Source organism: Tachyglossus aculeatus, chromosome 10 (genome assembly GCF_015852505.1).
Source record: "Tachyglossus aculeatus isolate mTacAcu1 chromosome 10, mTacAcu1.pri, whole genome shotgun sequence".
NCBI lineage: Eukaryota > Metazoa > Chordata > Mammalia > Monotremata > Tachyglossidae > Tachyglossus > Tachyglossus aculeatus.
This window is the reverse complement of record NC_052075.1, coordinates 56,882,188-56,909,288: the sequence shown is the minus strand read 5'-3', so window position 1 is coordinate 56,909,288 and position 27,101 is coordinate 56,882,188. Positions and strand designations below refer to the sequence as shown.

The 27,101-nt window shown below is 54.1% G+C and overlaps 1 protein-coding gene across 2 annotated transcripts in view; it reads left to right on the top strand.

Moving 5' to 3' along the window:
- RARG (retinoic acid receptor gamma) overlaps positions 1-20,455 on the top strand; it is a 54,467-nt gene extending 34,012 nt beyond the window's left edge. Inside the window, exons 2-8 of one of the 2 annotated variants that reach the window (XM_038753141.1) lie at positions 10,386-10,534; positions 10,652-10,793; positions 11,056-11,249; positions 12,127-12,303; positions 16,454-16,658; positions 17,876-18,034; positions 20,188-20,455. In XM_038753141.1, coding sequence (XP_038609069.1) covers positions 10,386-10,534; positions 10,652-10,793; positions 11,056-11,249; positions 12,127-12,303; positions 16,454-16,658; positions 17,876-18,034; positions 20,188-20,375 — 1,214 coding nt within the window. In that variant the 3' untranslated portion in view covers positions 20,376-20,455. The remainder of the gene's footprint in view (positions 1-10,385; positions 10,535-10,651; positions 10,794-11,055; positions 11,250-12,126; positions 12,304-16,453; positions 16,659-17,875; positions 18,035-20,187) is intronic. The other variant, XM_038753142.1, reaches the window with a different exon arrangement.
- Positions 20,456-27,101: the final 6,646 nt, after the last annotated feature.

Here is a 27,101-nt window from a genome sequence, read left to right as displayed (position 1 = left end):
GGCTGGGGGCGCTTGGGGGGCTTCAGGACCTGACACCCCCCCAAACACACACACATACACACCCAGGACCTGACACCTTCAAAACACACACACACACACACACACACACACACACACACATATCCCAGGACCTGACACCCCCCCCCCAAACACAACACACACACATCCCAGGACTTGACACCTTCCAAACACACACACATACACACATCCCAGGACCTGACACCTTCAAAACACACACACATACACACATCCCAGGGCCTGACACCCCCCCCAAACACACGCACATACACACACACATATCCCAGGACCTGACCCCCCCCAACACACACACACACACACACACACACATACACACGCATCAGGACCTGACACCTTCAAAACACACACACACACACATCCCAGGACCTGACACCTTCAACACACACACACACACACACACACACACACATCCCAGGACCTGACACCTTCAAAACACACACACACACACACACACACACACACATCCCAGGACCTGACACCTTCAAAACACACACACACACACACACACACACACACACACACCCCAGGACCTGACACCTTCAAAACACACACACACACACACACACACACACACATCCCAGGACCTGACACCTTCAAAACACACACACACACACACACACACATCCCAGGACCTGACACCTTCAAAACACACACACACACACACACACACACACACACACACGACCTGACACCCCCCCAAAACACACACACACCAGGGCCTGACACCTTCAAAACACACACACACACACACACACACACACCCCACACACATCCCAGGACCTGACACCCCCCCCCGCCCAGGCACACACACACTAGGACCTGACACCTTCAAAACACACAGTCGGGAGAGTCACTTTGTGACCCGGGATGTGTGTATCCTTCAGTGGTGGTGGTGGGGGGGTCGTAGGTGGGGAGACGGGGGAGGCAGGGGTTAATAGGTGTGGGATGGCCCTGGGGGTGTTTGTGTGTGTGTGTGTGTGTTTGTGGGGGGGGCGGTCCGGTGGCGCCAGGCCCCGGTTGGGAAGTTTGTGTGTCCGCGGGTTGTGCTGTGTTGTTGTGTGTCCGCGTCCCCGGGGGCGAGGGCGGTTGTGGTTGTGTGTGTGTGGGGGGGGAGTTGTGTGTGTACGATTTGCTTTTGTGGATGTTTGTGGCGTGAGTCCTGCAGGGCGTGTGTGTGTGTGTGTGTGTGTGTGTGTGTGTGTCCGCCGCGGGTGGGGGCCAACGGGGAGGAAAGTGATGTGAGCCGACTGACTGTGTGAGTGTATATCCTGTGCCCCCTCAGTGACTCTGGGTGTGGGTCTGTGGGTGTGGGTGTGGGTCTGTGTGTGTGGGTGCGGGTCTGTGCACGCCGCACCCTACTTGTAATTCCTGGGGGGAGAACGGGCCTGGTCTCAGAACTTAAGGGAGGAGGGTGGGGGATGAAGAAAAGTTGTGTGTTTGTGTGTGTGTGTGTCTATGCAGGCCGCACCCTGCTTGTAATTCTTGGGGGGAAGACGGGCCTGGTCTCAGAACCTCAGGGAGGAGGGTGGGGGATGAAGAAAAGTTGTGTATTTGTGTGTGTGGGTGTGGGTGTGTGTGTCTGTGCACCCCGCACCCTGCTTGTAATTCTGGAGGGGAAGACGGGCCTGGTCTCAGAACTTCTTGGGGGGGGGGGGGGGGGGGGGGGGGAGAATGAAGAAATGTTGTGTGTTTGTGTGTGTGTGTGTGTGTGTGTGTGTGTGTGTGTGTGTCTGTGCACCCCGCACCCTACTTGTAATTCTTGGAGGGGAAGACGGGCCTGGTCTCAGAACCTCAGGGAGGAGGGTGGGGGGATGAAGAAAGGTTGTGTGTTTGTATGTGTGTGTGGGGGGGTGTCTGTGCACCCCGCACCCTGCTTGTAATTTTGGGGGGGAAGACGGGCCTGGTCCCAGAACTTCAGTTGGTGGGGGTGGGAGGGATGAAGAAAAGTTGTGTGTTTGTGTGTGTATGTGTGTGGGTCCGTGTACCCCGCACCCTGCTTGTAATTCTTGGGGGGAAGACAGGCCTGGTCTCAGAACCTCAGGGAGGAGGGTGGGAGATGAAGAAAAGTTGGGTGTTTGTGTGTGGGGGTTTGGGTGTGGGTGTGTGTACGCCGCACCTTGTTTGTAATTCTTGCGGGAAAGACAGGCCTGGTCTCAAAACTTCAGGGAGGAGGGTGGGGGGTGAAGAAAAGTTGTGTGGTTGTGTATGGGGGGGTCTGTGCACCCCGCTTGTAATTCTTGGGGGGAAGATGGGCCTGGTCACAGAACCTCAGGAAGGGTGGGGGATGAAGAAAAGTTGTGTGTGTGTGTCTGGGTGTGTGTGTGGGGGGGGAGTGTGGGTGTGTGCATGCCGCACCTTGTTTGTAATTCTTGGGGGGGGGGATACAGGCCTGGTCTCAGAACTTCGGGGCGAGGTGGATGGGGGGGGAATGAAGAAAAGTTGTGTGTGTGTGTTGGGGGGGTGTTTGCCCCTTTTTGCATGCCAGTGTGATTTCTGGAGGTGCAGGATGGAGGGGTGTAGACCTTTGGAAAGAAAAAATATTTTGGGGGGTAGAAAGTGTCCCAGAGTGTGTGTGTGTGTGTTTGTGTGTCTGTCTCTGCACCTGGAGAGGTGGTGTGGCAACACATTTTGGGGGGGTCCCGGGGGGTCTTGGGGATCCCCCCCACCCAGCCCAGGGTCTTGGGTGAGGGGGTGCAGGCTTGGGGGCTCGGGGGAGGCAAGGGACAGAAGCAGTGTGGCTCAGTGGAAAGAGCCCGGGCTTTGGAGTAAGAGGTCATGGGTTCAAATCCCACCTCCACCAACTGTCAGCTGGGTGACTTTGGGCAAGTCACTTCACTGCTCCGGGCCTCAGTTCCCTCATCTGTCAAATGGGGATGAAGACTGTGAGCCCCCCGTGGGGCAACCTGATCACCTTGTAACCTCCCCGGCGCTTAGAACAGTGCTTTGCACATAGTAAGCGCTTAACAAATATCATCGTTATTATTATTATTATTAAGTCACTTCACTTCTTTGGCCCTCAGTTCCCTCATCTGTAAAATGGGGATTCATTCATTCATTCAGTCGTACTTATTGAGCGCTTACTGTGTGCAGAGCACTGGACTAAGCGCTTGGGAAGTCCAAGTTGGCAACATCTAGAGACGGTCCCTACCCAACAGCGGGCTCACGGTCTAGAAGGGGGAGACAGACTTCTCAAAAGCGCTTAGTACAGTGCTCTGCACATAGTAAGCGCTCAATAAATGAGCCCACTGGTGGGTAGGGATCGTCTCTATATGTTGCTAACTTGTACTTCCCAAGCGCTTAGTACAGTGCTCTGCACATAGTAAGCGCTCAATAAATGAGCCCACTGGTGGGTAGGGATCGTCTCTATATGTTGCCAACTTGTACTTCCCAAGCGCTTAGTACAGGGCTCTGCACACAGTAAGTGCTCAATAAATACAATTGAATGAATGAATGAATGAACAAAACAAAACATATTAACAAAATAAAATAAATAGAATAAATATGTACAAGTAAAATAAATCAGAGTAATAAATATGTACAAACACATATACAGGTGCTGTGGGGAGGGGGATGAAGACTGGGATCACCTTGTAATATTAATAATGGGCGAGTCACTTAATAACAATAATAATAATGGCATTTATTAAGCGCTTACTATGTGCAAAGCACTGTTCTAAGCGCTGGGGAGGTTACAAGGTTAACTTCTCTAGGCCTCAGTTCCCTCATCTGTAAAATGGGAATGAAGACTGGGAGCCCCTCGTGGGACAACCTGATCACCTTGTAATACTAATAATGGGCGAGTCACTTAATAACAATAATAATAATGGCATTTATTAAGCGCTTACTATGTGCAAAGCACTGTTCTAAGTGCTGGGGAGGTTACAAGGTTAACCTCTCTGGGCCTCAGTTCCCTCATCTGTAAAATGGGGATGAAGACTGGGAGCCCCTCGTGGGACACATGATCACCTTGTAATACTAATAATGGGTGAGTCACTTAACAATAATAATAATGGCATTTAGTAAGCGCTTACTATGTGCAAAGCACTGTTCTAAGCGCTGGGTAGGTTAAAAGGTTAACCTCTCTGTGCCTCAGTTCCCTCATCTGTAAAGTGGGGATGAAGACTGGGAGCCCCTCGTGGGACAACCTGATCACCTTGTAATACTAATAATGGGCGAGTCACTTAATAGCAGTAATAATAATGGCATTTATTAAGCGCTTACTATGTGCAAAGCACTGTTCTAAGCGCTGGGGAGGTTACAAGGTTAACTTCTCTAGGCCTCAGTTCCCTCATCTGTAAAATGGGAATGAAGACTGGGAGCCCCTCGTGGGACAACCTGATCACCTTGTAATACTAATAATGGGCGAGTCACTTAATAATAATAATAATAATGGCATTTATTAAGCGCTTACTATGTGCAAAGCACTGTTCTAAGCGCTGGGGAGGTTACAAGGTTAACCTCTCTGGGCCTCAGTTCCCTCATCTGTAAAATGGGGATGAAGACTGGGAGCCCCTCGTGGGACACATGATCACCTTGTAATACTAATAATGGGTGAGTCACTTAACAATAATAATAATGGCATTTAGTAAGCGCTTACTATGTGCAAAGCACTGTTCTAAGCGCTGGGGAGGTTAAAAGGTTAACCTCTCTGTGCCTCAGTTCCCTCATCTGTAAAGTGGGGATGAAGACTGGGAGCCCCCCGTGGGACAACCTGATCACCTTGTAATACTAATAATGGGCGAGTCACTTAATAACAGTAATAATAATGGCATTTATTAAGCGCTTACTATGTGCAAAGCACTGTTCTAAGCGCTGGGGAGGTTACAAGGTTAACTTTTCTGGGCCTCAGTTCCCTCATCTGTAAAATGGGGATGAAGACTGGGAGCCCCACGTGGGACAACCTCGATCACCTTGTAACCTCCCCGGCGCTTAGAACAGTGCTTTGCACGTAGTAAGCGCTTAACAAATGCCATTATTATTATTATTACAAGGTGATGAGGTGGTCCCACAGGGGGCTCCCAGTCTTCATCCCCATTTTCCAGATGAAGTAACTGAGGCCCAGAGAAGTGAAGTGACTTGCCCAAAGTCACCCAGCTGACAAGCGGCGGAGCCGGGATTTGAACCCACAAGCTCGGGCTCTTCCCACTGAGCCACGCTGCTTCTCAGTGTGATGGAGTTGTGTGTTCGTATGTGTGTCGGCTAGTAGGGGGTGCCAGGTGTTTTTGTGTGTGAGTGTGTGTGTGTGTGTAGTAGCTGAGGGGGGTGGCTTTGTGGGCAGGGGCTTCTTTGGCAGGTGAGTTTGTCTCTAACGTGGGCATGTGTGCCCATCTCTGTGTGATGTGTGTGTGTGTGTGTGTGTGTGTGTGTGTGTGTGTCTGCTAGTAGGGGGTGCCAGGTGTGTTTTTTGTGTGTGTGTGTGTGTGTGCATATGTGTAGGAGCTGAGGCGGGTGGCTGTGGGCAGGAGCATCCTTGGCAGGTGAGTTTGTCTCTAATGTGGGTGTGTGTATGTGATGGGGTTGTGTGTGTGTGTGTATATGTGTGTTTGTGTAGGAGCCGGGGGTGGTGGCCTGCATGGGCAGGGGCTTCCTTGGTAGGTGAGTTTGTCTCTAACGTGGGCACTTGTGCCCGTCTCTTTTTGATGGGGGGGGGTGGGGTGTGTGTGTGTGTGTGTGTGTGTGTGTATGTGTGTAGGAGCTGAGGGGTGCGGCTGTGGGCAGGGACTTCCTTGGCATGTGAGTTTAGCTCTAATGTGGGTGTGTGTCTCTATGTGATGGGGTTGTGTGTGTGTGTGTGTGTGTGAGTGTGTGTCCCCGTTAGTAGGGGGTGCCAAGTTTTTTTTTTTTGTATGTGTTTGTGTATGTATGTGTGTTTGTGTAGGAGCCAGGGGTGGTGGCCCCAGTGGGCAGGGGCTTCTTTGGCAGGTGAGTTTGTCTGTAACATGGGCATGAGTGCCTGTCTCTGTGTGATGGGTGTGTGTGTCTGCTAGTAGGGGGTGCCATGTGTTTGTGTGTGTGTGTGTGTGTGTTTGTGTAGGAGCTGGGGGTGGTGGCCCGTGTGGGCAGCGGCTTCTTTGGCAGGTGAGTTTGTCTGTAACGTGGGCACAGAGATGGGTGCCCATCTCTGATGGGTGTGTGTGTGTGTGTGTGTGCTAGTAGGGGGTGCCACGTGTTTTTGTGTGTGTGTGTAGTAACTGAGGTGGGTGGCTGTGTGCGCGGGGACTTCCTTGGCAGATGAGCTTGTCTCTAAAGTGGGTACGTGTGCCCGTCTGTGTGACAAGGGTGTGTATGTGTGTGCTGATTTGGGATAGTAGGTGTTGTGTGTGTGTGTTTGTGTAGGGGGTCCGTCGTGGGGCTCCCAGCTGGGAGCGTTTAGCCAGTTGCAGAGTGTGTTGGCAGCTGTGCGGTGGCGCGGCTTGGCGGGGCCCGGCCCCCAGCCAGGAATTTCCTCAATTTCAGCAATCCGGGCTTTAAAACGGGCTCCACCCCGCCAAGGCCGCAACGGCTGCCATCCCCCCTGCCCGCCCCACGCGCGCCCTTAGAAATGCCCGGCTCCCTCCTCTGCTGCTCCGAGGGGGCTGCCCAGCTGGCACTGCCCGGGACCGCTCCCCTCCTCGCCCCCTGCCCTGGGCCCGGATCCCTCTTCTGCTGCAACGGGGTGCCCGGCTGGCACTGCCCAGGACCGCTCCCTCTCCCCCCTCCCAGCTCTGTGCCCGGGTCCCTCTTCTGCTGCTCCGGGGTGCCCAGCTGGCACTGCCCAGGACCACTGCTCCCCTCTGCCCTGTGCCCAGATCCCTCTTCTGCTGCTCCAGGGTGCCCAGCTGGCACTGCCCAGGACCACTCCCCCCCCACACCCTGTGCCCAGATACCTCTTCTGCTGCCGCGGGGTGCCCAGCTGGCACTGCCCAGGACCAGTCCCCTCCCCCCCACCCTGCCCTGTGCCCGGATCCCTCTTCTGCTGCTCCGGGGTGCCTAGCTGGCACTACCCAGGACTTCTCCCCTCCCTGCCCTGTGCCCGGATTCCTCTTCTGCTGCTCCGGGGTGCCCAGCTGGCACTGCCCGATCTCTCTTCTGCTGCTTCAGGGTGCCCAGCTGGCACTGCCCGGGACTTCTACTCTGGGGTGCCCAGCTGGTACTGTCCAGGACCACTCACCCCCCACACCCTGTGCCCAGATCCCTCTTCTGCTGCTCTGGGGTGCCCAGCACTGCTCCCTTCGCCCCCCTGCCCTGTGCCCGGATCCCTCTTCTGCTGCTCCGGGGTGCCCAGCTGGCACTGCCCAGGACTGCTCCCCTCTGCCCTGTGCCCAGATCCGTCTTCTGCTGCTCCAGGGTGCCCAGCTGGCACTGCCCAGGACCCCTCCCCTCCACCCTGTGCCCAGCCCTTTCGCAAGAGAGGAAGCGGGGCGGAGGGCTGCGGACAGAGTGGGCATCCCCGGGCCGCCCATCACGCTGCTGGGAGGATTGGGTGGATTCATTCATTCATTCATTCATTCATTCATTCATTCATTCAATCGTATTTATTGAGCGCTTACTGTGTGCAGGGCACTGTACTAAGCGCTCGGGAAGTTGGATGGGCTGGAACCCGCCCTGCCAACGCTGCCCAGTCCTCCGCCAATCCCCGCTCAGCCCCAGGGCCCACGTTCACCGCCCCGGCCAGAGACGGGGTGGCAGGGGAAGAAGCAGCGTGGCTCGGTGGAAAGAGCCTGGGCTTTGGAGTCAGAGGTCGCGGGTTCAAATTCCGCCTCCCCCCGTTGTCAGCTGGGTGACTTTGGGCCAGTCGCTTCCCTTCTCTGGGCCTCAGTTCCCTCATCTGTCAAATGGGGATGAAGAGCGTGAGCCCCCCGCGGGACAACCTGATCACCTTGTCACCTCCCCAGCGCTTAGAACGGTGCTTGGCACATAGTAAGCGCTTAATAAACACCATCATTATTATTATTATTAAGAGACAGGATGGCAGCCCAGGCGGGGAGACGTGGAGAGAGGCGCGCCCACCCTCCAGCCCCCAAATCAATCAATCAGTCGTATTTATTGAGCGCTTACTGTGCGCAGAGCACTGTACTAAGCGCTTGGGAAGGACAAGTTGGCAACATATAGAGACGGTCCCTACCGTGACGCCCCTCAAACTGACCCCAACCGACGTGTCTCGCCCCTACCCGCTCCCCGGGGCAGTCACGGGGACCTTAGGTTGCCAACCCCGTTGTATTAGACCCCACCAAGCGTTTAGTACAGTGCTGTGCGTGCAGAAAATACCATCGATGGAGCTGATCGATCAACTAATAATAATAATAGTGATGGTATTTGTTAAGCACTTACTAAGTACTACTAAGTACTTAGTAGTAGTAGTAGTACTAAGTACTACTAAGTACTACTACTACTAATAATGATGGCATTTATTAAGCGCTTATTCTGTGGTCTTGTAATAATAATAATAATAATAATACTAATAATAGTAATACTACTACTACTAATAATAATACTAATACTGATGGCGTTTATGAAGCGCTTACTATGTGCAAAGCACTGTTCTAAACGCTGGGGAGGTGACAAGGTGATCAGGTTGATTGGGTTCAAATCCCGGCCCCACCACTTGTCAGCTGGGTGACTTTGGGCAAGTCGCTTCACTTCTCCGGGCCTCAGTGACCTCATCTGGAAAATGGGGATTGAGACCGTGAGCCCCACGAGGGACAGCCTGATCACCTTGTAACCTCCCCAGCGCTTAGAACAGTGCTTGGCGCATAGTAAGCGCTTAATAAATGCCATCATCATCATTATTATTATTCAGTCGTTCATTCAGTCGTATTTATTGAGCGCTTACATCCTCAATCGTATTTATTGAGCGCTTACTATGTGCAGAGCACTGTACTAAGCGCTTGGGAAGTACAAATTGGCAACATAGAGAGACAGTCCCTACCCAACAGTGGGCTCACAGTCTAATCATTATTATTATTCATTATTATTCATTCATTATTATTATTATTATTCATTCAGTCGTATTGAGCGCTTACAGAGTGCAGAGCGCTGTACTAAGCGCTTGGGAAGTACCAGTTGGCAACGTATAGAGACGGTCCGTCCCCAACAGCGGGCTCACAGTCGAGAAGGGTCTTACGGTCTTGCTCCCCCTCGCCGCTCCGCCGTGCTGTAATAATTATAATAATAATAATAATGGTATTTGTTAAGCGCTTACTATGTACCAAGCACCGTTCTGGGCCTAGGCTGCGGGCGTTGGGGCAAATCTCGGGTGTGTTTCATTTTGTGCTTTGAAGCCTTCTCAAGTCACAAACTGACCCTGGTGCCCCATCGTTTTTCGATTAAGGACCGTTTAAAGATCCATTGACTCTCTTTCTCAAAGGAAATGATAAAAGAGGGTGAAAATTTGCCGCCCTCCCCCCATCATCATCAATCGTATTTATGATACAATTCTCCCAAAATGTAGAGGCATTGTGATGAGAACAAGAATACTCTTTGGGTCTCCTGAATTGCAGTCAGCGCTTAGAACAGTGCTTTGCACACAGTAAGCGCTTAACAAATACACCAACCTGTATATATGCTTGTACGTATTTATTACTCTATTTTACTTGTACATATCTGTGCTATTTATTTTATTTTGTTAGTATGTTTGGTTTTGTTCTCTGCCTCCCCCTTTCAGACTGTGAGCCCACTGTTGGGTAGGGACCGTCTCTAGATGTTGCCGACTTGGACTTCCCAAGCGCTTAGTACAGTGCTCTGCACCCAGTAGGCGCTCAATAAATACGATTGATGATCAATCAATCAATCAATCAATCGTATTTATTGAGCGCTTACTGTGTGATGATGATGATGAACAAATACCATTAGTAGTAGTAAAGCCGGGAGACCCACTCTAGGCCGGACTTGGTTTCACCTGCCGCCAGAAATATGGTGAATTATATTCTGGACCGAAAAAAAAAAAGTAAGCTCCTTGTGGGCGGGGAACTTATCAATCAGTCGATCAGTCGTATTTATTGAGCGCTTACTGTGTGCAGAGCACTGGACTAAGCGCTTGGGAAGTACAAGTTGGCAGCATATAGAGACGGTCCCTACCCAACAGTGGGCTGCCAGTCTAGAAGTGAAGTGACTTATCTGCTGACTATTGTATTGTCCTCTCCCAAGCGCTTAGCACATAGTGAGCGCTCAATAAATACCATTGATTGATTGACAGAAGCGAGACGGGAAAGGTGGGGAGGCCCCCCGTGTGGACGTCACCTGTACCGCTTGCCAACTTGTCCTTCCCAAGCGCTTAGTGCAGTGCTCCGCACACAGTAAGCGCTCGATAAATCCGATCGATTGATTGTTTGATCGATTGATTGATCGACGTCGCCTCTCTCCCTCAGCGGTGGAGACCCAGAGCACCAGTTCGGAGGAGATGGTCCCCAGCTCGCCGTCTCCGCCCCCGCCGCCCCGCGTCTACAAGCCCTGCTTCGTGTGCAGCGACAAGTCGTCGGGCTACCACTACGGCGTCAGCTCCTGCGAGGGCTGCAAGGTGAGAGGCCGCCTCAGTTTCCCCCCCCGCGCGGGCCCGGGCCCCGGTTATCCGGGCCGGCGGCGTTCCCGGGCGGCGCGTGGGCGACTCTTTTCCCCCCCGTCCCCTGCCCCGCAGGGCTTTTTCCGGCGAAGCATCCAGAAGAACATGGTGTACACTTGTCACCGCGACAAAAACTGCATCATCAACAAGGTGACGCGCAACCGCTGCCAGTATTGCCGCCTGCAGAAATGCTTCCAGGTCGGCATGTCTAAGGAAGGTAGGAGGCCCCGGCCCTGCCCGCCCACCTCTCCCGCCGGGTCAGGTGCCCCCCGGGTTAGGCGGGGGCCGGCCGGCCGGGGTCCCCCGCGCCCCCCGGCATCGTGCCGGCCGCCGCGGCTATAAGTAGATATCCTGCCGGCCGCGTATCCTCTCCGGCCCCGCCGGGGTGACAGGAAGGGCATCGGGAGCCGCCCGGGGCGGGGGGCGGTGGTCCGCCTGGTGCTCAGCCGCAGCGGGGGGTCTCTTCCCGGGGGTCTCAGCGGTGCGGAATGACCGGAACAAGAAGAAGAAGGAAGTAAAGGAGGAAGGGGGCGGCGGGGGCGGCGGTGGCGGCGGCGGCGGCCCACCGGACAACTACCAGCTGAGCCCCCAGCTGGAGGAGCTGATCGCCAAAGTCAGCAGGGCCCACCAGGAAACCTTCCCCTCCCTCTGCCAGCTGGGCAAGTACACCACGGTGAGCGGGCGTCCACTACAGAGCCGGGCCAACCCCGGCGTCCGGTGGTCGGGGGCGGGAAGCCGGCGGGGGACTGTAGTGAGCCCGCTGTCGGGTCGGGACCGTCTCTAGATGCTGCCAACTTGGACTGCCCAAGCGCTTAGTCCAGTGCTCTGCACGCGGTAAGCGCTCAATAAATACAATTGAATGAATGAATGATTAGGGACCGTCTCTATATGTTGCCGACTTGGACTTCCCAAGCGCTTAGTACAACGCTCTGCACGCAGTAAGCGCTCAATAAATACGATTGAGTGAATGATTAGGGACCGTCTCTAGATGTTGCCGACTTGTACTTCCCAAGCGCTTAGTCCGGTGCTGTGCACCCAGTAAGCGCTCAATAAATGCGATGGAATGAGTGAATGATTAGGGACCGTCTCTAGATGTTGCCGACTTGTACTTCCCAAGGGCTTAGTCGGGTGCTCTGCACGCAGTAAGCGCTCAATAAATGCAATTGAATGAATGAATGAGTAGAAGGGGGATAGTGGGGGGAAGTGGTGGAGCCGACTTATATATGTTTGTACATATTTATTACTCTATTTATTTTACTTGTACATATCTATTCTATGTATTTTATTTTGTTAGTATGTTTGGTTTTGTTCTCTGTCTTCCCCCTTCTAGACTGTGAGCCCGCCGTTGGGTAGGGACCGGCTCTATATGTTGCCAACTTGGACTTCCCAAGTGCTTAGTCCAGTGCTGTGCACACAGTAAGCGCTCAATCAATACGATTGATTGATTGATTGATTGGAGCCCTCCCAGGGCGAGGGATGGGCGCCTCCGGAGGGATGGCGGGGGGGGCGGGGGGGCCGCTGACCCTTCCCCGCTCCCGCCCCCCCCGCAGAACTCCAGCGCAGACCACCGGGTGCAACTGGACCTGGGGCTTTGGGATAAATTCAGCGAGCTGGCCACCAAATGCATCATCAAGATCGTGGAGTTCGCCAAACGGCTGCCCGGCTTCACTACCCTCAGCATCGCGGACCAGATCACCCTCCTCAAGGCCGCCTGCCTGGACATTCTGGTCAGAGCCCCCCTCCGCACGTCCCCGTTCGCTCATTCAGTCGTATTTATTGAGCGCTTACTGCGGGCGGAGTGTCTCTAGAGGTTGCCAACTTGTACTTCCGCACACAGTAAGCGCTCAATAAATACGATTGATTGATTGACGAAGCGCGTGGGAAGGACCAGTTGGGTCCCCCTCCCGGGCCGGAGCCCCTCATGGGACCGGGTCATTCATTCAATCCGTGGACAGTGGACTGTGAGCCCGCTGTTGGGTACGGACCGTCTCTAGATGCTGCCAACTTGTCCTTCCCAAGCGCTTAGTCCAGTGCTCCGCACGCAGTAAGCGCTCAATCAATACGACTGAATGAGTGAATTAATTCAGTCGTATTGATTGAGCGCACACACAGTAAGCGCTCAGTTAATATGATTGAATGAATGTATAAACATATAGAGAGAGAAGCAGCGTGGCTCAGTGGAAAGAGCACGGGTTTTGGAGTCAGAGGTCGTGGGTTCAAATTCTGACTCCGAGGCAAGTCACTTCTCTGTGCCTCAGTTCCCTCATCTGGAAAATGGGGATTAAGACTGTGAGCCCCCCTTGGGACAACTTGATCACCTTGTAACCTCCCCAGAGCTTAGAACAGTGCTTTGCACATAGTAAGCGCTTAATAAATGCCATTATAATAATAATTATTATTATTTCTCCGGGCCTCGGTTACCTCATCTGGAAAATGGGGATTAAGACTGTGAGCCCTCTGTGGGACAGGAACTGTGTCCAACCTTGTATCTACCCCAGTGCCTGGCACATAGTAAGTGCTTAACAAATACGACAGTAATTATTGCCATTGGCAATTGACAATTGGCAATTGGCGGTGCCGGCATTTGAACCCATGACCTCTGACTCCAAAGTCCGTGCTCTTTCCATTGAGCCACACTGCTTCTCTGTGTTCTGTATTATGCTGTAATTCTCTGTATTACAGTGTTCTTCACACAATAGGAACTCCAGAAATACGACTGATTGATTGCTACCTTGGGTTCACATAGTAGCAATACTATTGCTACATAGTAGCAATACTTGGGTTTGCACATAGTAAGCGCTTAATAAATGCCATCATTACCTTACAGCAGAATTAGCCGACACGTTCCCCGCCCATAACGAGCTTACAGTCTAGAGGCGGAGGCAAACGCTAATATAAATACATATTTTTAATGTATTTTTAATTTTTTAATTTATGTTATTTTATTTTTATTTAATTTATTAATGTATAAAGTGGCAGAGCTGGGATTTAGAAGCCGGATCTTCTGGTTCCCAGGCCCGGGCTCTGGCCGCTAGGCCACCGGGCCGCTACACCTGGGCGAGTGTAATAAAATAGGGTCGATAGGTGGGATCCCTGCCTTCAAGAAGCTTACAGTCTAGACGGAGAAGGACGTTTAAATTACAGATGCACCTTCTGTGTGCCGAGCACTGTAATAATAATAATAATAATAATAACAATAGCATTTATTAAGTGCTTACTATGTGCAAAGCACTATTCTAAGCGCTGGGGAGGTTACAAGGTGATCAGCTTGTCCCACGGGGGGCTCACAGTCTTCATCCCCGTTTTACAGATGAGGTCACTGAGGCCCAGAGAAGTGAAGTGACTTGCCCAAAGTCACCCAGCTGGCAATTGGCGGAGCTGGGATTTGAACCCATGACCTCTGAGTCCAAAGCCCGGGCTCTTTCCACTGAGCCACGCTGCCTTCTGCTGTATTGAGCGCCTAGGAGAGGGCAGTAGAGTGAATAGACTTGCTGCCCCCCAGGCGCTACAGACTAGCAGGGGGGATTGACCCTCCATCTCAGAATGTATATATGTTTGGACATATTTATTTCTCTATTTATTTTACTTGTACATATCTATTCTATTTTATTTTGTTAGTATGTTTGGTTTTGTTCTCTGTCTCCCCCTTTTAGACTGTGAGCCCGCTGTTGGGTAGGGACCGTCTCTATATGTTGCCAACTTGGACTTCCCAAGCGCTTAGTCCAGTGCTCTGCACACAGTAAGCGCTCAATAAATACGATTGATTGGTTGATTGACTGATTGATCCCTGCCCTCGGGGAGTTTACAGTCTAGCCGGGGAGACTGATCTGCCCCGGTGGGAAAGGAGTATTCCTAGTTCAGCAGCCTCCGATCTCTCTCCCGCTCTGCGATTTCCTCGACTTGGATGGCCTCCCGTCACCCGAAGCTTAACATGTCCACAACAGAGCTCCTTATCTTCCCACCCAAATCCTGTCCTCCCCCTGACTCTTCCCCTCCGTGCGGACTGCACCGCCGTCCTTCCCGTCTCGTAACCTTGGCGTCTTCCTTGACTCCCCTCTCCCATTCAACCCACGTATTCGTCACCGAGTCCTGTCGGTCCCACCTTCACATCATGGCTAAAATCCGCCCTTTCCTCTCCATCCAGACTGCTACCATGTGAATCCAATCACTCCTCCTCTCCCGCCTGGATGACTGCATCAGCCTTCTCGCTGACCCTCCTGAGAGCTCACCTCCTCCAGGAGGCCTTCCCAGACTGAGCCCCCTCCTTCCTCTCCCCCTCACCCCCCTCTCCATCCCCCCCGCCTTACCTCCTTCCCTTCCCCACAGCACCTGTATATATGTATATATGTTTGTATTTTTTTCTCTATTTTACTTGTACATATCTATTCTGTTTATTTTATTTTGTTAATACGGTTTTGTTCTCTGTCTCCCCCTTCTAGACTGTGATCCCGCTGTTGGGTCTCTGTACATATCTGTTCTATTTATTTTATTGTGTTAATATGGTTTTGTTCTCTGTCTCCCCCTTCTAGACTGTGAGCCCGCTGTTGGGTCTCTATACGTTGCCAACTTGGACTTCCCAAGCGCTTAGCCCAGTGCTCTGCACACAGTAAGCGCTCGATAAATACGACTGATTGATTGACTGACCTCCCAGCCTCCCATCTCTCCCCACTCCGGTCCACGCTTCCCTCTGCTGCTCGGATTATTTTTCTTTAAAAAATAGCTTAGCGCTTAGTACAGTGCTCTGCACACAGTAAGTGCTCAATAAATACGATTGATTTAAAAATGTTCAGGACGTGTCTCCCCACTCCTTGCCCATCCACCTCCGCAACAGACAAAAACTCCTCACCATTGGCTGTAAAACACTCAGTCCCCTTGCCCCCTCCTAACTCACCTGCTACTCTCCTTCTCACTGTGCCTCCATCTCGTCTGTCTCGCCGCCGTCCCTCGTCCTGCCTCCTCAAATCCCGCAGACAATTCCTCTCCCTCCCTTCAAAGCTTTTATTGAAAGCCCATCTCCTCCAAGAGGCCCTCCCTGACTGAGCCCTCCTTTCCTCTTCTTCCACTCCCTTCCGCGTCATCCTGACTTGCTCCCTTCGTTCTTCCCCGCTTCCCGGCCCACTTACGCCCAGATCCGTCATCTATTTATTTCTATTCACGTCTGTCTCCCCGCTTCAAGACTGTCGGCTCGCCGTGGGCAGGAAATGTGTCTGTATATTCATTCATTCAGTCGTATTTATTGAGCGCTTACCGTGTGCAGAGCACTGTCCTAAGCGCTTGGGAAGTACGAGTTGGCAACATAGACGGTCCCTGCCCAACAGCGGGCTCACAGTCGTGTTTATCGTTGCATCGTCCTCTCCCAGGCGTCTAGTACAGTGCTGTGCACCCACCTGTGCCCCCCAAACCTATCTCCCCCCTGCTCCATCCCCAGGGGCCTCATGAGTGAAGGAATAAGGAATGCGGACACAAGAGAAAGTGTTAAATAATGACAGCGACCTGGGGTTGAAGGAGTTGGCAGTAGTGGCTCAGTGGAAAAAGCCCGGGCTTTGGAGTCAGGGGTCATGGGTTCAAATCGCTGCTCCGCCACTTGTCTGTTGTGTGACCTTGGGCAAGTCGCTTCTCTGGGCCTCAGTTCCCTCAGCTGCAGGACGGGGAGGAAGACGGTGAGCCCCCCGTGGGACAGGGACCGAGTCCAACCCGATGACCTCGTAGGTATCCCAGCGCTCAGAACAGTGCCTGGCACGTAGTAAGCGCTTAACGAATACCGCAGTCGTTATCAGTCTTCCCGGTGCTTGGCACAGGGCTGCGGTGCCCCTCCCCGGGTCCCCCGAGGGGTGTCCTTGGGGCGTCCGCGGGGCTGAGGGGTCCGGCTGCCCACAGATGCTGCGGATCTGCACACGGTACACCCCGGAGCAGGACACCATGACCTTCTCGGATGGCCTGACCCTGAACCGGACGCAGATGCACAACGCCGGCTTCGGCCCCCTCACCGACCTGGTGTTCGCCTTCGCCGGCCAGCTGCTGCCCCTGGAGATGGACGACACCGAGACCGGCCTGCTCAGCGCCATCTGCCTCATCTGCGGAGGTAGCCGGGACGCCACCCCCCCCCCCCCCCCCCCCCCACCAGACCCGTCTTTAACCCCGACCCCCTCCCCAGGACGCCCTTGCCCCACCTCCTGTGCCCCCCAAACCTGTCATCCCCCTGCCCATCCACGGGAGTTCCCTCTTCCTCCCAGAGCCCCCATCCCCGGGACCTCCATTTCCACCTTGAGGATGTCCCATCCTCCCCCAAGTCTTCCCCCTTCCCATCCACGGAAATTCCCCTTTCCCCACCGAACCCCCATCCCCGGGACCTCCATTTCCACCTTGAGGACGTCCCATCCTCCCCTTGACCATCCACGGAAATTCCCTCTTCCCCCCACAGGACCCCCATCCCCGGGACCTCCATTTCCACCTTGAGGATGTCCCATCCTCCCCCAAGTCTTCCCCCCTTCCCATCCACGGAAGTTCCCTCTTCCCCCCAGAACCCCCATCCCCGGGACCTCCATTTCCACCTTGAGGACATCCCATCCTCCCCCTGCTCATCCACGGAAGTTCCCTCTTCCCCTCGGAACCCCCATCCCCGGGACCTCCATTTCCACCTTGAGGACGTCCCATCCTCCCCCAAGTCTTCCCCCTGCCTATCCATGGAAATTCCCTCTTCCCACCGGATGCCCCATCCCCGGGACCTCCATTTCCACCTTGAGGACGTCCCATCCTCCCCCGAGTCTTCCCCCTGCACATCCATGGAAATTCCCTCTTCCCCCCGGAACCCCCCATCCCCAGGACCTCCATTTCCACCTTGAGGACGTCCCATCCTCCCCCGAGTCTTCCCCCTGCCCATCCACGGAAATTCCCTCTTCCCCGCAGAACCCCCATCCCTGGGACCTCCATTTCCACCTTGAGGACGTCCCATCCTCCCCTTGCCCATCCACGGAAGTTCCCTCTTCCCCCCAGAACCCCCATCCCCGGGACCTCCATTTCCACCTTGAGGACATCCCATCCTCCCCCGAGTCTTCCCCCTGCCCATCCACGGAAATTCCCTAATCCCCCCGAGGACCCCCATCCCCGGGACCTCCATTTCCACTTTGAGGCCGCCCCATCTTCCTCCCCGACGCCCCGGGCCCCCGGCCCCGCTCTGCCTCAGTCCGGAGAGCCGCCTCCTGGGAGCCTCTGAGCGATGGCCTCCCGCCTGCCCGCTCCCCAGGGGGTGGGACCACCCCGCCCGCCCCCACTCCGTCTCCATCCTTCCTTCCCGCCCAGACCGCATGGATCTGGAGGAGCCGGAGAAGGTGGACAAACTCCAGGAGCCCTTGCTGGAGGCGCTCAAACTGTACGCGCGGCGGCGACGGCCCAGCCAGCCCTACATGTTCCCGCGCATGCTCATGAAGATCACCGACCTCCGGGGCATCAGCACCAAAGGTGGGCGCCGGCTGGCCCCTTCCCGGCCTCGGGACGGCAACCGGGGGCCGCCGCGGACGAGGAACCTCGGTCGGGAACCGGGGCCCGGCCTCGGGAGCCTACATTGCCGGCGGGCTTCACGGCGTGGCTCAGCGGAAAGAGCCCGGGCTTGCGACTCGGAGGTCGTGGGTTCTAATTCCGGTTCCGCTATTTAATAATAATGATGGCATTTATCATCATCATCATCAATCGTATTTATTGAGCGCTTACTATGTGCAGAGCACTGTAGTAAGCGCTTGGGAAGTACAAATTGGCAACATATAGAGACAGTCCCTACCCAACAGTGGGCTTATTAAGCGCTTACTATGTGCAAAGCACTATTCTAAGCGCTGGGGAGGTTCCGAGGTGATCAGGTTGTCCCACGGGGGGCTCACAGTGTTCTTACCCATTTTACAGATAATAAGGATGGCATGTATTAAGCGCTTACTATGTGCAAAGCACTGTTCTAAGCGCTGGGGAGGTTCCGAGGTGATCATGTTGTCCCGTGGGGGCTCACAGTCTTCTTACCCATTTTACAGACAATAATAATAATAATAATGATGGCATTAATTAAGCGCTTACTATGTGCAAAGCACTGTTCTAAGCGCTGGGGAGGTTTTGAGGTGATCAGGTTGTCCCGCAGGGGGCTCACAGTCTTCTTACCCATTTTACAGATAATAATAATAATAATGATGGCATTAATTAAGCGCTTACTATGTGCAAAGCACTGTTCTAAGCGCTGGGGGGGTTACAAGGTGATCAGGTTGTCTCACGGGGGGCTCACAATCTTCACCCCCATTTTCCAGATGAGGTCACTGAGGCCCAGAGAAGTGAAGTGACTTGCCCAAAGTCACACAGATGACAGTCGGCAGTAGGGATTTGAACCCATGGCCTCTGACTCCAAAACCAGGCTCTTTCCACTGAGCCACTCTGCTTCGTGGGTTTTGTCCAGTGGGTGACTTGGGGCAAGTCACTTCACTTCTCTGGGCCTCAGTGACCTCATTTGTCAAATGGGGAGGAAGACTGGGAGCCCCACGGGGGGACAACCTGATGACCCTGTATCTACCCCAGCGCTTAGAACAGTCCCTGGCACATAGTAAGCGCTTAACAATCACCATCATGATTATTATTATTCCCAGCTCGGGTTTAGCAGTGTGGCGTAGGGGTTAGAGCCTGGGCCTAGGGGTCAGAAGGTCACACCACTTCTCAGCTGGGTGACCTTGGGCAAGTCACTTGACTTGTTGGAGACCTCATCTGTAAAATGTAAAAGAGAAGCAGCGTGGCTCAGTGGAAAGAGCCCGGGTTTGGGAGTCAGAGGTCATGGGTTCTAATCCCAGCTCTGCCACCTGTCAGCTGGGTGACTTTGGGCAAGTCACTTCACTTCTCTGAGCCTCAGTTCCCTCATCTGTAAAATGAGGATTAAGACTGGGAGCCCCACGTGGGACAACTTGATCCCATTGTATCCCCCCCAGCGCTTAGAACAGTGTTTTGCACATAGTAAGTGCTTAACAAATGCCATCATTATTATTATTATTATTATTAAAATGGGGATTGAGGTGGAGGATTGGGCCCGACTCAGTTGGCTTCTATCCACCCTGTGCTTCATACGGCTCCTGGCCCATAGCAAGTGCTTAACCAATACGTTATTATGATCAATAATAATAATAATGATGGCATTTATTAAGCACTTACTGTGTGCCAAGCACTGTTCTAAGCGCTGGGGGGGTTACAGGGTGATCAGGTTGTCCCACGGGGGGCTCACAGTCTTAATCCCCATTTTACAGAGAAGTGAAGTGAGTTGTCCAAAGTCACACAGCTGACAAGTGGCGGAGCTGGGATTTGAACCCATGACCTCTGACTCCAGAGCCCGGGCTCTTTCCACTGAGCCAGGCTGCTTCTCTATGCCCTTATAACAGTGCCCAGTGCTTAGAACAGTGCTGTGCACATAGTAAGCGCTTAATAAATGCTGTCATTATTATTAGCACAGCGCAGGGTCAGAGTGACCTTCGGGAGGAACTGGGCCGGAGGGGAAGGGGCAGCCCTAGAGCCGGACTTCCCCGCGGGATGGGGGGAGCGGAAGCGGATGTACGGGGGGCCCCCCGCGCGTGTTGACGCCGCCCCGTGCCCCCGGCCAGGCGCGGAGCGGGCCATCACCCTGAAGATGGAGATCCCGGGCCCCATGCCGCCCCTCATCCGCGAGATGCTGGAGAACCCGGAGATGTTCGAGGACAACGGCGACGCCAAGCCCGGACCCCCCAGCGAGGACGACAGTCCCGGCGGCGGCGGCGGCGGCGGCGGCGAGCCCGACGAGGACACCCCCTAAGGAGGGGGCCGCGAGCACGGGGCCGCACGCTCGGGGGGCCCAAGGGAGCGGGCGGCAGACTCTGCCCACCCCTCCCTCCCGCCCCGGCGGCGCCTTTGCCCCCCGCCCCTGGTTTAGGCCAAAGTTTTTAGCCCCCTCCCCGCTCCCCTCCACGTTGCACTTGGGATCTCCTCTCCCCTGCCGCCCCCTCCGTGCCTTGGGGGGACGGGACGGGCAGCGGGAAGACCCGGACACGATCGACCTCGAGGTTTCAGGGGGGAGCCTGGGGCTCCCGGGGGGAGGGGGGCTGGCTTCGGTGCTGAGGTGGTGACCTCCCGCCCCCCACCCCGGTGCTTCTGATGCAGCAAGAACACTAGTGACCAAAATGGGGGGTTGGGGGTTGCAATAGAAGGGGGTCTTAGGGGGAGCATCCGGCCCCCCCCCTCCGGCAACTCCTCCGGGGGGCCTTCCGTCTCCCTCCGCCCCCACTCCCTCGCCCCCCAAACTCCAAGCCATGTGCCTTGGCCCCGTTCCCCCCCTCCCCCCGCCCCACATCTCAGCCGTCCGGGGCGGCCCCCTCCCCCAACACTACAGAGGGGCCCGGGTTGGGGTGGGGGGGGGGTCCCCACCTCCTGCCCCTACCCCTCGTTCCCCAGTGCCTTGATCCCCTGAGAGCAGCTCGGCCCTGGGTGGGGTGGGGGGGCCTGCTTGGCTGTCCCCCTCTTCTCCCCCCCCCCCCGCCCCAGACGAAGCCTCTATTTATTTATTAGCTTTTGTTTACATCCTGGACTTGCCCTTGACCTGTCCCCCCCTCCAAAGCCAGCCCAGGGCCCCTCCCTCCAGCCCCGCCCCCAGCCCCAGTTTGTATTTAGCTGCCAAATACGCCTGCCCGCCCCCCCCAATGCCCAGCCCCCTGCCCCCTTCGTTTACACCCCCCTCCCTTCGCCCGCTGTATTGCTGAATCGCTGAGTTTTCTATTTTTGCAAAATAAAGTGATGGAAACTCGAGGGTCCCGGCTGGAGGTGGATTTTGGGGGGGGGGGGGGACTGGAGAAAGGCAGCCGCTAGGGGGCGCTGCGGCGGGTACTGCGCCTGCCGCGGCCGCTAGGGGGCGCCGTGCCTTGTGCTGCGCCTGACGCGGCCGCTAGGGGGGGCCGTGGTGGGTGCTGCGGTTGACGCGGCCGCTAGGGGGGTGTTGCGGCGGGTGCTACGGCTGACGCGGCCGCAAGGGGGCGCTGTGGTGGGTGCTGAGCCTGATGCGGCCGCTAGGGGGCGCCGCGGTGGGTGCTGTTGTTGACGCGGCCGCTAGGGGGCAACGTGGCAGGTGCTGCGGTTGACGCGGCCACTAGGGGGCGCCGTGCCCTGTGCTACTCCTGCCGCTGCCGCTAGGGGGCGCCGTGGCGGGTACTGCGCCTGACGCGGCCGCTAGGAGGCGCCGTGGCGGGTGCTTCGGCTGACGCGGCCGTTAGGGGGCGCCGTGGCGCGTGCTGCGCCTTGACGCAGCCGCTAGGGGGTTTTGCGGCGGGTGCTGCGACTGACGCGGCCGCTAGGAGGCGCCGTGGCGGGTGCTGCGGCTGACACGGCCGCTAGGGGGTGTTGCGGCGGGTGCTACGACTGACGCGACCGCTAGGAGGCGCCGTGGCGGGTGCTGCGGCTGACACGGCCGCTAGGGGGCGCTGCGGTGGGTGCTGCGGCTCATGCGGCGCCTGACGCGGCCGCTAGGGGGCGCCGCCACCTCTGCTGCGCCTGACGCGGCCGCTAGGGGGCGACGCCACCTCTGCGCTGCGCCATGGGGTGGCGCCGCGGGAAGTGGAAGAAGAAAGCGAAACCCGAGAGGAAAAGGGTGGGGCGTCACCATGGCAACGCTAAACCGGTGGGCGGCCGGTAAGAATAATAATAATGATGATGACATTTATTAAGAGCTTACTAGGTTCAAAGCACCGTTCTAAGCGCTGGGGAGGCTACAGGGTGATCAGGTTGTCCCACGGGGGGCTCCCAGTCTTCATCCCCATTTTACAGATGAGGGAACTGAGGCTCAGAGACGTGAAGTGACTTGCCCAAAGTCACCCAGCTGAAAAGTGGCGGAGCCGGGATTTGAACCCATGATCTCCGACTCCAAAGCCCGGGCTCTTTCCACTGAGCCATGGTGGTGTTTGTTAAGCGCTTGCTATGTGCCAAGCACTGTTCTAAGCATTGGGTTGGACACAAGCTGATGATAATAATGGCATTTATTAAGCGCTTACTATGTGCAAAGCACTGTTCTAAGCGCTGGGGAGGTTACAAGGTGATCAGGTTGTCCCACGTGGGGCTCACAGTCTTCATCCCCATTTTACAGATGAGGTCACTGAGGCACGGAGAAGGTAAGTGACTTGCCCAAAGTCACACAGCTGACGAGTGGCGGAGCCGGGATTTGAACCCATGACCTCTGACTCCAAAGCCCGCGCTCTTTCCACATGAGCCACGATGGTATTTGTTAAGCACTTGCTATGTGCCAAGCACTGTTCTAAGCGCTGGGGCGGACACAAGGTGATGATGGTATTTGTTAAGCGCTTACTATGTGCCAAGCACTATTCTAAGCGCTCTGCGCACAGCGCTCAATAAATACGATCGAATAAATACAAGGTGATGAGGTTGTCCCACGCGGGGCTCACAGTCTTCATCCCCATTTTACAGACGAGGTAACAGAGGCCCAGAGAAGTGAAGTGACTTGCTCAAAGTCACCCAGCCGACAAGTGGCGGAGCCGGGATTAGAACCCACAACCTCTAACTCCCAAGCCCGGGCTCTTTCTGCTGAGCCACGCTGCTTGGACGCAGTCCCTGGCCCACGGGGGGGCTCGCAGTCTTCATCCCCATTTTACAGATGAGGGAACTGAGGCATAGAGAAGGGAAGCGACTTGCCCAAGGTCACACAGCAGACAAGTGGCGGATGTAGGATTAGAACCCAGGTCCTTCTGGTTCCCAGGCCCGGGATCCAGCCTCTAGGCCCCGAACTTGCCTCCTCCCCAGGAGGGAGACTGCCTAGGAACTGGGGGGTCTCCAGTTCACACCCCTCCATCCTCGGGGACCCAAGACACACCCTCCCCTACGACCCTTCCCCACAGGCACCCATTTCCCTCCCGCAACCCCCCATTCATTCATTCAATCGTATTTATTGAGCGCTTACTGTGTGCAGAGCACTGTACTAAGCGCTTGGGAAGTACAAGTTGGCAACATCTAGAGACGGTCCCTACCCAAAAACGGGGTCACAGTTTAGGCCCCCAGGACCCCCGCTCCCATTTTACAGATGAGGGAGCTGAGAAGTAAAGTGACGTGTCCCGGTCACCCAGCTGACAAGTGAGTCGGGATTAGAACCCAGGTCCTTCTGACGCTCATTCATTCAGTCATTCATTCAATCGTATTTATTGAGCGCTTACTGTGTGCAGAGCACTGTACTAAGCTCTTGGGAAGAACAAGTTGGCAACATATAGAGACGGTCCCTACCCAACAACGGGGTCACAGTTTAGGCCCCCAGGATCTCCTCTCCCTTTGCCGCCTAGTTTCTCTGCCCCGAAGCCCTCACCCCTGGATTTTTTAATACACACACATATATATATATATGGTATTTGTTAAGCGCTTACTATGTACCAGGCACTGTATTAAGCGCTGGGGTGAATCAAGCTCATCACGTTGGACACAGTCCCTGTTAATTCTTCTATTGTCCTCTCAAATGCTCAGCATAGTGATCTACAAACAGTAAGCACTCAATAAACACGATTGACTGGCCGCCCCTCATGGGGTTTATAGTCTTAATAAATAATAATAATAATAATGGGATTTATTAAGCACTTACTATGTGCAAAGCACTGTTCTAAGCACTGGGGAGGATACAATGTGATCAGGTTGTCCCACATGGGGCTCACAGTCTTCATCCCCCATTTTACAGATGAGGTAACTGAGGCCCAGAGAAGTGAAGTGACTTGCCCAAAGTCACACAGCTGACAATTGGCGGAGCCAGGATTCGAACCCATGACCTCTGACTCCAAAGCCCGAGCTCTTTCCACTGAGCCACGCTGCTTCTCCAATCCCCATTTTACAGATGAGGGAGCTGAGAAGTAAAGTGACTTGCCCCGGTCACCCAGCTGACAAGTGAGTAGGGATTAGAACCCAGGTCCTTCTGACGCTCATTCATTCATTCATTCATTCATTCATTTAATCTCATTTATTGAGCGCTTACTGTGTGCAGAGCACTGTACTAAGTGCTTGGGAAGAACAAGTTGGCAACATCTAGAGACGGTCCCTACTCAACAACGGGCTCACAGTCTAGAAGGGGGAGACAGACAACAAAACAAAACATATTGACAAAATAAAATAAATAGAATAGTAAATATGTACAAGTAAAATATAATAGAGTAATAAATCTGTACAACCATATATACAGGTGCTGTGGGGAGGGGAAGGAGGTAGGGCGGAGGGATGGGGAAGGGGAGAGGAAGGAGGGGGCTCAGTCTGGCTCAGAAGGTATTTGTTAAGCCCTTACTATGTGCCAAACACTGTTCTAAGCGCTGGGGTAGATACAAGGTGATCAGGTTGTCCCATTTGGGGCTCCCAGTCTTCATCCCCATATTCCAGATGAGGGAACTGAGGCACAGGGAAGGGAAGTGACTCGCCCAAAGTCACACGGCTGATAAGTGGCAGAGCCGGGATTAGACCCCACGATCTATGACCTTTTAGACCGTGAGCCCACTGTTGGGTAGGGACTGTCTCTAGATGTTGCCAACTTGTACTTCCCAAGCGCTTAGTACAGTGCTCTGCACACAGTAAGCGCTCAATAAATACGATTGATTGATTGATTGATTGACCTCTGACCACGGCCTCTGCTCTAGCCACTAGGCCACACAGCTTCTCACACTAGAGTCTTAATAATAATGAAGGCATTTATTAAGTGCTTACTCTGTGCAAAGCACTGTTCTAAGCGCTGGGGAGTTGACAAGGTGATCATGTTGTCCCACGGGGGGCTCCCAGTCTTCATCCCCATTTTCCAGATGAGGGAACTGAGGCCCAGAGAAGTGAAGTGACTTGCCCAAAGTCACCCAGCTGACCACTGGCGGAGCCGGGATTTGAACCCATGACCTCTGACTCCAAAGCCCGGGCTCTTTCCACTGAGCCACGCTGCTTGTTGGCCCTTCTTCCTCAGACCCTCTCACCCCAGCCCCCTCCCGCATCCCCCGGCCTTCAGAACCGTACGTTCATTCCTACAGTGGTATTTATTGAGCGCTTACAGTGGGCAGAGCACTGTACTAAGCGCTTGAGAGAGTTCAGTAGAATAAACAGACACTTTCCCTGCCCACAACGAGCTGGCAGTCAAGAGGATGTGCACTTCCCCATCCCCCAAACCCTCTGCATTTTTTTTTTTTTTTGTGGTTTCTCTTAAGCGCTCACTACGTGTCATGCCCCGTTCTAAGCGCAGGGATAGATGCGACATCCTTCCCGTCCCACAAGCCCGCAACCTGGGTGTCAACCTCGACTCCACTCTCTCATTCACTCATTCGTTCATTCAATCGTATTTATTGAGCGCTTACTGTGTGCAGAGCACTGTAGCGATCACCCCACACATCTAATCCGTCACCAAAACCTGCCGGTCTCACCTCCGCAACATCGCCAAGATCCGCCCTTTCCTCTCCATCCAAACCGCTCCCTTGCTGGTTCAAGGGAGGCCTGACTGAGAGCTCAAGGCCCTACTGAGAGCTCACCTCCTCCAGGAGGCCTTCCCAGACTGAGCCCCTTCCTTCCTCTCCCCCTCGTCCCCCTCTCCATCCCCTCATCTTACCTCCTTCCCTTCCCCACAGCACCTGGATATATGAATATATGTTTGTACATCCGCCGATCTAGCTCTCTTCCTCCCTGCAAGGCCCTACTGAGAGCTCACCTCCTCCAGGAGGCCTTCCCAGACTGAGCCCCTTCCTTCCTCTCCCCCTCATCCCCCTCTCCATCCCCCCATCTTACCTCCTTCCCTTCCCCACAGCACCTGTATATATGTATATATGTTTGTACATATTTATTACTCTATTTATTTTACTTGTGCATATCTATTCTATTTATTTTATTTTGTTAGTATGTTTGGTTTTGTTCTCTGTCTCCCCCTTTTAGACTGTGAGCCCACTGTTGGGTAGGGACTGTCTCTAGATGTTGCCAACTTGGACTTCCCAAGCGCTTAGTACAGTGCTCTGCACACAGTAAGCGCTCAATAAATATGATTGACTGATTGATTGATTGATTACTCTATTTATTTATTTTACTTGTTCATATCTATTCTATTTATTTTATTTTGTTAGTATGTTTGGTTTTGTTCTCTGTCTCCCCCTTTTAGACTGTGAGCCCGCTGTTGGGTAGGGACTGTCTCTATATGTTGCCAACTTGGACTTCCCAAGCGCTTAGTACAGTGCTTTGCACACAGTAAGCGCTCAATAAATATAATTGACTGATTGATTGATTGATTACTCTATTTTACTTGTACATATCTATTCTATTTATTTTATTTTGTTAGTATGTTTGGTTTTGTTCTCTGTCTCCCCCTTTTAGACTGTGAGCCCACTGTTGGGTAGGGACTGTCTCTATATGTTGCCAACTTGGACTTCCCAAGCGCTTAGTACAGTGCTTTGCACACAGTAAGGGCTCAATAAATACGATTGATTGATTGATTACTCTATTTATTTATTTATTTTACTTGTACCTATCTATTCTATTTATTTTATTTTGTTAGTATGTTTGG